At 47.8% G+C, this 10,174-nt stretch overlaps 1 protein-coding gene across 2 annotated transcripts; it reads left to right on the top strand.

The window, feature by feature from the left end:
* The first annotated feature begins 1,072 nt into the window (after positions 1-1,072).
* bbs1 (Bardet-Biedl syndrome 1) lies at positions 1,073-10,159 on the top strand. Of its 2 annotated transcripts, XM_072706317.1 has the most exons (17): positions 1,073-1,252; positions 1,740-1,816; positions 3,013-3,047; positions 3,452-3,724; positions 4,898-4,944; positions 5,253-5,291; positions 5,389-5,461; positions 5,647-5,778; positions 6,030-6,136; positions 6,472-6,592; positions 7,403-7,561; positions 7,650-7,719; positions 8,286-8,444; positions 8,624-8,757; positions 9,244-9,378; positions 9,455-9,541; positions 9,785-10,159. In XM_072706317.1, the coding sequence occupies exons 1-17, from the start codon at positions 1,221-1,223 to the stop codon at positions 9,869-9,871; spliced, it is 1,767 nt and encodes a 588-aa protein (XP_072562418.1). In that variant the 5' UTR covers positions 1,073-1,220; the 3' UTR covers positions 9,872-10,159. The 2 variants fall into 2 exon arrangements, 1 of the variants encoding a protein (XP_072562418.1); XR_011985149.1 differs by lacking the exons at positions 9,455-9,541; positions 9,785-10,159 and having other exon boundaries at positions 8,624-9,157; positions 9,244-9,381.
* Positions 10,160-10,174: the final 15 nt, after the last annotated feature.

The raw sequence follows: 10,174 nt of genomic DNA, 5'->3' as shown, positions 1-10,174 counted from the left end.
GAGTGAGTTATTTATAAAAACTGTAAAATGCAAAGCATTGCATAAATAACATCGGTTTTCAAAATTGTCTTTTGATTCTTAATGCTGGCAATGTAGTGTAAGGAATACATGGAGGAGATTAAGGTGAAAAGCATCTGGCCCCCCAGCTGAAATGGTGTAGAACCGCCACTGCCAGTCCTTCCAGAAACAAACCAAAGAAAGAAAGGAACTGTTGGCACTGCACTTGGTGATGTGAGGCTCGCATGCAGCTGCTTGGCCCTGGAAGCCCATTCCATGAAGCTCCCACTGTACAGTTTTGGTTCTGGGGTTAATGGCAGAGGAAGTTTGGGACTCTGCAGTTATTGAGTCAACAGAGCCCTGGCACCTTACACAGTGCGCCTCAGCACCCGGCAACCCGTGATCTGCCACTTCATGGCCGAGTTACTGTTGTTCCTAAACGCTTCCACTTTGCAATAGTACCACTTACAGTTGACAGTGGAATATCCAGCAGGGAAGAAATTTCACAAACTAAACTGCAAAGGTGGCATCCTATGACAGTACCACACTTGAATTCCCTGAGCTCTTCAGAACAGTCCATTCTTTTATAAAAGTATTCTTTCATAACCTGACTGCATGGCTGAGTGCTTGATTTTATACACCTGTGGAGTCATTGGTCTAAATGAAACACATGAATTCAGTGATTAAGTGATGTGTCTCTGCATATTATAGAATTATCGTAGCCTAATTATTATATCCGAGGCACATATTATGTAAGATTTTAATTACCATAATGAAAAGTATAAAATCCTGCAAAGAAGCCAGATAATTATAGCAGGGCTATTCAAATCACGGTCCTCAAGGTCCGAGCACTGCTGATCTTCCAGCCTCTGTGTCAATAGGAATCAATTATTATTAAACTATCTGGGAGAACTGACAACAAGGCCTGGATTTGGAATCGAAGTCCGGATTTTAAAAGCTCCTAATTATAGTTTTTCAGCATTACTGCACACCGTTTTGCATTCAATTATGGGCATGGGAACGCTGGTTATGGTCTGCGTTTCCCCGACGCAGGGGGAAGGATTTGACTGTCACCCTCGTTTCCGTCGCGCTGCCATAGAAACAGAAAGCCTATTAGGGATTAGTGTTGCTAAGGAAAGAGGGAGTTTCATAACAAGCCTGACGGAGTATGTGAGGTTTTTGGGCGGCTACGAGCTCTGGGTAATCAGTTGTAGCGGATAGCAATGGCCACGACTGTGTCGGAGACTAAAGACAGGTAAGCAGCTGCCGTCTATTGCTGCCTTGGTCGTTTGCTCCACTTGAACATGAGCGGCCAGTAACTGCGTGTATGTGGCGCTGCATTTCCGCGCTCGTAAGCCATACAGCCTGACATGGTCTCTGTTTTCTGAAGGTATGGTTCGTGGAGTAAATCTGAAATTCATGCTCGTGTACATTTTAAAGCCCCAGTACGTTGCTGTTACGTGCCGAGCTGCATGTAATCGCATTATTGGGATAAGTCTGCTGTCGCTTAAAATGCAGGGACATTACATTGCTTGCATTAAGAGTTTACATTAACAGATATATAAAATACCTTCTCTTTATATTTTAAAATATATTTATTTGAATTGATTTTACTGTCTAGACATGAGACATACAATCTGCGGTTAATGAAGTAGCGGCAGGAGATCTGTAACAATCCTGGAGACGATGCATCCTGGATGAGATGCGCCTGGATGGTTCACCCGCTTGTGCTTATTTTTCAGCGGCGAAGCCAATTCGAAGTGGCTAGATGCACATTACGATCCAGTGGCTAACCTTTACACCTTTGCATCCTGCATTGGTGAGAGACCCTTTCGCTACGAATCTCCATTACTAAACATTTACTCTACTTCCAGTGCCATTTCTTTCAGGTGTACATTTCATTCCTTCCAAAAAGTAACCATTTAACCTATCATTTGTTCTTATCCACGGCCTGTTCTAAGCAGTAGGGGTGCAGTTCCTTTTCAAAAGTTTGTCGGATAAGGATGTTAAGCAGCAGCTACAGCGGGATCTTAATTTAATTAGTGACTGGGCTGACACCTGGCAGATGAAATTTAACATAGACAAATGTAAGGTACTCCATGTAGGGAGCAGAAATATAAAGTACCGGTATTTTATGGGACCTACTGAAATAAAGGTAGCTGACTATGAGAAAGACCTTGGTGTGTATGTTGATGCTTCCATGTCTCATTCTCGCCAGTGCGGGGAAGCAATAAAAAAGGCCAATAGGATGTTGGGGTATATCTCCAGGTGTGTGGAGTTTAAGTCAAGGGAGGTAATGCTAAGATTATACAATTCCTTGGTGAGACCTCACCTAGAATATTGTGTACAGGTTTGGTCACCATATCTTAAAAAGGACATAGCGGCCTTAGAAAAGGTGCAGCGTAGGGCCACAAGAATGATTCCTGGTCTTAGAGGAATGTCATACGAGGAAAGGTTATTTGAGCTAAATCTGTTCAGCCTCAAGCAAAGGAGACTGAGGGGGGACATGATCCAGGTCTATAAGATTCTAACAGGTTTGGATGCTGTTCAACCGAATAGTTACTTCAGCATTAGTTCAAATACAAGAACTCGTGGCCATAGGTGGAAATTAGCGGGAGAACATTTCAAACTGGATTTAAGGAAGCACTTCTTTACACAGCGTGTAGTCAGAGTATGGAATAGTCTTCCTGATAACGTAGTGCAAGCTGAATCCTTGGGTTCCTTTAAGTCAGAGCTAGATAAGATTTTAACAACTCTGAGCTATTAGTTAAGTTCTCCCCAAGCGAGCTCGATGGGCCGAATGGCCTCCTCTCGTTTGTATAGTTCTTATGTTCTTAGTATCTAAGATTCATTTTAAATTAAGGAATGTTCATCTGCTCTTTATATTTTCGGTGAATTCATGCTATGCATGACTGCGTGAGGGAATGACAGACCAGATGCAGAAACCATTGTGTGAGTGTGGAGGCTCCTGGCTCTTATGATGATCCTGAATACCTGCATGTCCTGCCTTTGCAGCTCTGGCTGATCTCCATGGCGACGGGGAGAACAAGGTAGGAGGACCACCGCCATGATGGATTGGATCTTTGCTTGTGGGTGATCCACCCGCATTTAAGATGAACGCCATTGATATCGGGGGGGGGGGGGCATTATCATGCCGACAGCCAGGGGGAGGTTTCGTGTTTATGGGGCCCCCATCAAAAAGTCACTTCGGGGCCCCTTACCCCCACCCAGAGGCCCCCAAACCTCAGGAGCAGTTGAGTGGTGGTAAACTCCACTGCTGCTTACAGCAGTAAGGTACATAGATTATAGACCAGCAATCATATACATTGACAGAGCAGCCTTTGACTCAGAACACACCCACAAAGCTGGATATGAGGTCAGGCCAGTGGCGGCTAGGCTAGCTGTAGCACATGAGGATGAACCTCGTTGTGAGGAAAGCATGTCCACGTCGCAGTTGGTGGTGGGAGACCTGGGCACAGGGGCGTCCAACATGAAGCTGAAGGTGTACAAGGGCACCAGCCTGGTGAGCGAGAACATGCTGCTGGACCTTCCCACGGGACTGGTGTCGTTCCTGATGGACCAGCACGAACCCCGGACACCTGCTATTGCTGTAGCGTCCGGACCTTTCATCTACATCTACAAAAACCTGCGGCCCTATTTCAAGTTCACCTTGCCGTCTCTGGAAGTCAACCCCCTGGAGCAGGAGGTCTGGACCCAAGCAAAGGAGGTAAGAGGGTGTTTGTGTTTGTGACGCTCCGCACTACTGCGCATTTTCATTTCCAAAGTGACATATTTTGAGAAGGCAGAGTCAGACAGTCCCTGGAGCAACTGGGGATTAAGGGCCTTATTCAAGGGCCCAACGGTGACATCACTCTGCCAACCACGGGATTTGAACCAGTGACCTTCTGATCACAGGCAGTGTCCTAACACGCTGATCCACACACTGCCTACTTTCATTAATTGACTGACATCACTGTCTTATTGCTGTTATAGTGCTGCACAGTGCTGCACAGTGCTGCACAGTGCTATACAGTGCTATACAGTGCTATACAGTGCTGCACAGTGCTATACAGTGCTGCACAGTGCTATACAGTGCTGCACAGTGCTATACAGTGCTATACAGTGCTGCACAGTGCTATACAGTGCTGCACAGTGCTGCACAGTGCACTCATGCTAGTCCGGAACTCATTTCCTCCCTGAGTACTTCAGCAGCTCTTTGGCAACATCCCGTCAGAACAGCAGCAGCGTTTATATCTATTGGTCGTTTAATCATCACTCCTCCTCACCAGTGGCACTTGGTCTTCGATTCTCAATTTCCTGAAGGGTTTATGTTGAATTCTATTATTTATTTTTTAACCTACCTCACATATGTAATGTATCGTTTGCTGTTATATCTGGATTCTTCCAATATTTTAGAAAATGTTAGATTTTGTAGTACAGCCTTGTCAGGGTTATCCATAAGCATGCATAAAATATTTTGTTGCATTTCTGACGCACCTTTCTCACAAAGGTAGTGTCCATATGCTAAAGTGACTGTCTTCTGCTAACTGACAGAAGGGCACTTCATGTCCTTCATAAATTTCACCATATGGCTTATCTTTGAATTGGGCATTTCGTTTCCTGCTGGGATTAAGCTGTTTATCCCCTTTATCTCTCTTTTGCTTGAGTCCTGCTATATGCAAAGCACATAATGTGCATAATGAACAGGTAATTTCTCCTCTTTTATTGCCCTTCTGGCTGTCTGATGTTCTGCCGATGCAGGCTGATTATTTTGTGTAGTGGCTGCATTAACGAGACACACAAACTCCACCTATGAGTTGGTGAAAATGCAGGAATGGCGAGAAGGGAGACGATCACAGGAACGTTTCTGTAGCTACAGTGTCTTGTACTTTCCCTGCAGGATATGATCGATCCGACGTCCTTAAAGGAAATGCTGGAGGGAATCAGGTGAGGTGACGCCTTTGGAAAGCCTGTCAGATTGCTGGGGACAGACTTGGACAGACAGCTGCTTATTATAAAGCTGCTCTGCCTCGTTATAGAGTTTTAAGCTCTGCATGCATTTTTAATCGTATTTTTAAGTTAGAGAGCGTTTGTCCCATGGGGTCTTTCTGCCTGTCCTGTTGATATGACCGATTATACAGCTGGATATTTTAACTTAAGCGGCTTCGGGTTTCAAATCCTGCCTCAGGGCCCATTAGCTGCCCCCCATCTGGGAGTTTTCCTGTCTGTTTATTTTTACCCATGGTTCTTTTCAGGGAAACGGCAGAGATTCCGCTTTCCGTCAGATCTTTGAAGTAAGTGGTTGTTTCCCTGCGTCAGTGTCCTTCTGAACGAGCTGGTTGCCGCGCGACACTAAGCCGCTCTGCTGTTTCTGTTTGTCCTTCTCGCCAGGTTCCTCATGCTGGAGCGACAGGCGATGGAGAATTTCGTCAGCATTCACAAGCAGCAGCCCATCCGCAGACAGGTGTGACCTCACAGGGCCTGAATCCGCTCTCCGCGGGTTTTTTATTGTGTTTTAAAAATAATCCCCATGTGGCCAGATAGCATGTTTGTATGATGAAGAAGATGAGAAAATGATGGACGAATGAGCAGGCTCGCCCACTGAGACGGCCGCGCTCGCCCACTGATATAGCCACGCTGTGCACCCAGACGGTCATCACGTGCATCAGTACTCTGAAGAAGAACATGGCGGAAGAGGATGCCGTCAGCTGCCTGGTGATTGGTACAGAGAGCGGGGACGTGTACGTCCTGGACCCTGAGGCCTTCACCATCCTGTCCAAGGTAAGTCGCACCCTTGACGTGTCATTTGTTGTTCCACCAGGTCGTCTTTGAACATGCCCCTTCACCTGTTGGTCATCATTTAAAATTGCACACACCTATGGAGATAAATTTACATTTAGTTGCACTTAAATGTTATGACAGTATTGTAATTTAATGTAATTTACATATGATTATTTTAGACGTAAGTCTACTTCCATAGGCACCATTTCAGAAACATTGTTTCAGTATTCCCCTTTTCCCTGGTGCCTCAGATGTCCCTGCCCAGTGTTCCCACCCTGATGGATGTCACAGGCCAGTTCGACGTGGAGTTTCGCATTACGGTAGCTTGTCGGAACGGTAACATCTACGTCCTTCGCAGGTGTGTGTTCTGCGGAATATGCCGAGGTGACAATCAACCATCACTCATCCGTTAGCTTCTAGTTTCAAACAAACTAGCATTTTGCCACATTCACCATTTTTTTCTTCCAGAAAGTGTTACTGGTGACATTGTACTTTGTAGTTAATTGTCTTGGTTTGGCTAATTTTTATTTGAACCAACATTTCAGTAGAGAGGTGTAAGAAACTCAGTCATGGTTACAGGAAGCGACTGATTTCAGCCGTTGTTTCCAGAGGGTGTGCTGCCAAATACTAAGCCGATGTTGTGCCCTGTTTAGCCTCGCATTTGGTGCTGTAACACGTTTCAGCTGCTTGCAGGGATTCCTCCAGGCCCCGGTACTGCATCGAGCTGACGTCCCACCCCGTGGGTCTGGTGCGAATCGGCAAGAACGTGGTGGTGGGCACCGCTGACGAAACGCTGCTTGGCTACACACAGAAGGTACACAGAAGAGCTTTCTCTGCATCCCTTCCGTTAGGATGACGCCTGCTCTTCTGTTCTTACTAACAGTCGTTTTATTTACCGTACTTTGCAGAAGTCTTAGGCAGCCAAAGAAAATGATCTTTGAATGACCTTCATGCTGGTGTAAAACTATGTTGTTATGCCTGTTAAAGTTTGTGCGCTTGGCCATTTCAAATCTTCAGCTAACATCACCTCAGTACTGTCCCATAAAGTATTTTCTGACTTGACCACTAGCATTACCTTATCAATAAAAATATTTCTTTAAACTAATTTAATTAATTAATTAAGGGAGCTGGTGGTGAAATGTAACAAATAAACGGAATGACTGCGGTGCCCCTGAGTAGAAGTTTGGGACCTGAAGCGGAGTTCATCTGGCCATCCAGCAAGATGCCAGTGACTTTTTGGGACCTGAAGCGGAGTTCATCTGGCCATTCAGCAAGATGCCAGTGACTTTTTGGAGAACCGCAGAAAGTCTTATTAGCTCATATTGTGTTATTCTTAATTTGCACATGTTCTAATGCTAAATTGTGTTGTTTATTCCGAACAAAAGTGGACTAACTACCCAGACAAATAGGTTTGAACATTTATTTTGACTGCCTAAGACTTTTGCACAGTACTGTATATTATTTTATTTTGTATTGGTGTCCTTGATCTACCATTCTTACAATTACATTCCACATAATCATTTGTAATAAACTGTCATGAATATTAAAGCATAACCAAGTGATGTATTTGAGAAGTTGAAACATAAACTCATTATTTGACCCAATACTGCCATCTTGTGTCAAGGGGAAGAAACTGTGGACGGTGAATCTTCCCGCCCCTGTGGTAACCATGGCTACGATGGACCACCACACGCGAGGCTTCCAGGCTGTCCTGGTGGGGCTCGCCAACTGCCAGGTGCAGCTGTACCGGGACAAGAACCTCGTCAGCACCATCAAGACTCCGGTAGGACCCGGGGGGAGACATGCCTGCCGGGAGGGGGGCGGACATGTTTTTAGTCATCAGCAAAGACGGGCATTTCCCGTATCTCTAGGATGTGGTGACCAGCATCTGCTTCGGGAGGTATGGCAGAGAAGACGGCACTCTCATCATGACCACCAAAGGTACCGGAGCCCAGCAAGACTACCTGTGTACAGTCTGCTATGTACTCCAGTCTAAGTAATCTTCAGATAGCCCTAAAAGAGTGATTATGTAATGCAAAAGGACATCCCATATGCATTTTTGGGAAACAGATTGAATCCCAGTGTTGGGGTGAATAGCATATATGTACGCGTAGTGCTGAAACTACAGGCTGAAGTTTGTGGGGCTGGTTCCTTGACGGTTAACTGGACGGCAGGAGGGGACATTTATCTGCAGGTCATTCCTCATTTGGAGATTAACGGTACAGTAACCGTGCAGCCAATCGGGCAGCCGCAGTCCGCCTCCAAAGCGACGCCGCAGCCAATCGGGCAGCCGCAGTCCGCCTCCAAAGCGACGCCGCAGCCAATCGGGCAGCCGCAGTCCGCCTCCAAAGCGACGCCGCAGCCAATCGGGCAGCCGCAGTCCGCCTCCAAAGCGACGCCGCAGCCAATCGGGCAGCCGCAGTCCGCCTCCAAAGCGACGCCGCAGCCAATCGGGCAGCCGCAGTCCGCCTACAAAGTGACGCCACGCTGTCTCTCTCCCCATCCAGGGGGAGGTCTCATCGTGAAGATCCTGAAGAGGACGGCAGTGTTTGATGACAGAGACACGGTCCCTGGCCCCCCCTTGGCTCAGAGCGTCCGCCTCAATGTTCCCAAGAAGACTAAGCTGTATGTGGACCAGACCCTAAGGGAACGCGAGAATGGCGTAGGTACGAACCACCCCCCCCCCCCCACAGTGGCCCTCGGGGAAAAATAATTGGGGAGCGCCGGTTCGGCGCCTCGTGACCGGGGAGCGCCGGTTTTATGGCATATTTCCTGTACATCAGGGGCGTAGTTGTGGTGCGACATCAGCAGCATAAAGAGCAGCGTTTCTCATCCGTTCTGGCAGCCATGCACAGAGCCTTCCAGATGGACCTGATCCGGCTGCGGCTCACGGCCGCACGGGCCTACGCCAAGGCCCTGGAGTGCAGCCTGACCCCCGTGTCCGCCAGCCTCACCGAGCCGCTTAAGATGAACGCCGTGGTAAGGGAGCCTCACCGAGCCGCTTAAGATGAACGCCGTGGTAAGGGAGCCTCACCGAGCCGCTTAAGATGAACGCCGTGGTAAGGGAGCCTCACCGAGCCGCTTAAGATGAACGCCGTGGTAAGGGAGCCTCACCGAGCCGCTTAAGATGAACGCCGTGGTAAGGGAGCCTCACCGAGCCGCTTAAGATGAACGCCGTGGTAAGGGAGCCTCACCGAGCTGCTTAAGATGAACGCCGTGGTAAGGGAGCCTCACCGAGCCGCTTAAGATGAACGCCGTGGTAAGGGAGCCTCACCGAGCCGCTTAAGATGAACGCCGTGGTAAGGGAGCCTCACCGAGCCGCTTAAGATGAACGCCGTGGTAAGGGAGCCTCACCGAGCCGCTTAAGATGAACGCCGTGGTAAGGGCGCCGTCCGGACCGGCCCCATGGGACCCGCCGGGCTCTCAGGCCCGTCCAGCTGACTCACCGCGCCTCTGCACTCACAGGTCCAGGGGCTCGGTCCGACGTTCAAGCTGACGCTGTACATCCAGAACACGGCCGCCTGCAAGCCCGCCATGGGCCTCGCTGTCTGCTTCTTGTACGACCAAACTCTCTACAGCATGAAGACCACCTTCTTTAAGGTCAGCAAAAGCCGTGCCGCCAGTCGGCCGCTCCTCCGCACATGCGGGCCTCCGGTTTGATGGCTCTCTCTCTCAGATCCCCCTGCTTGTCCCGGGCCTGAACTACCCTTTTGAAACCTTTGTGGAGTGTCTGAGTGACCGGGGTATTTCTGACATCATCAAAGTAAGATCCCGACCCGCTTTCACCACACAACACCACAACATTCCACAACTGTTGTCTATTGTCTTGATGTCTCCAGTAATAATTTCCTCCGCCAATAAAGATTCCAGTCACTCCAGAAGCCTTTCTACAGATTCAGAGCACAAATTGGATTTAATTCTTGTACTTGGAACTATTACGAAGAACACAGTTAATATGGCCGGACATGTTGGTGCTGTATGTTCATCTTTATTTTTATATTTCCAGGTGTTTATACTGCGAGAAGGAATCAGTGCTCCGCTCCTGACCGCCCATATCAACATGCCTGTCAGCGAGGGACTCGCTCTCAGCTGAGAGGCTTCTAAGGACAACTGTGAGCCAATAGTAGGTCTGTATGGAGAGGCGTGGCTTCGTCCCACCCCTGCACAGCTGTCATTGGCTCGTGGAATAGAGAATGAACTGTAATTGGGCAAGTAGACGATTGTTTTATGGACTCCGTTACAGTGACGATTATATATAGTGTAATGTCTGTATGTAAATAGTTTATATATCAATGTCAGTTATGTAAAACACTATTTTTATCTACATGTACCTGTCAGTAATAAAATGGTGGACTGATGCTCTATGCCACAGTCATCTGAAGAGGCAAAATGGACT

This window comes from Paramormyrops kingsleyae, chromosome 24, assembly GCF_048594095.1.
Source record: "Paramormyrops kingsleyae isolate MSU_618 chromosome 24, PKINGS_0.4, whole genome shotgun sequence".
NCBI lineage: Eukaryota > Metazoa > Chordata > Actinopteri > Osteoglossiformes > Mormyridae > Paramormyrops > Paramormyrops kingsleyae.
This window is presented reverse-complemented; position numbering and strand designations above follow the sequence as displayed.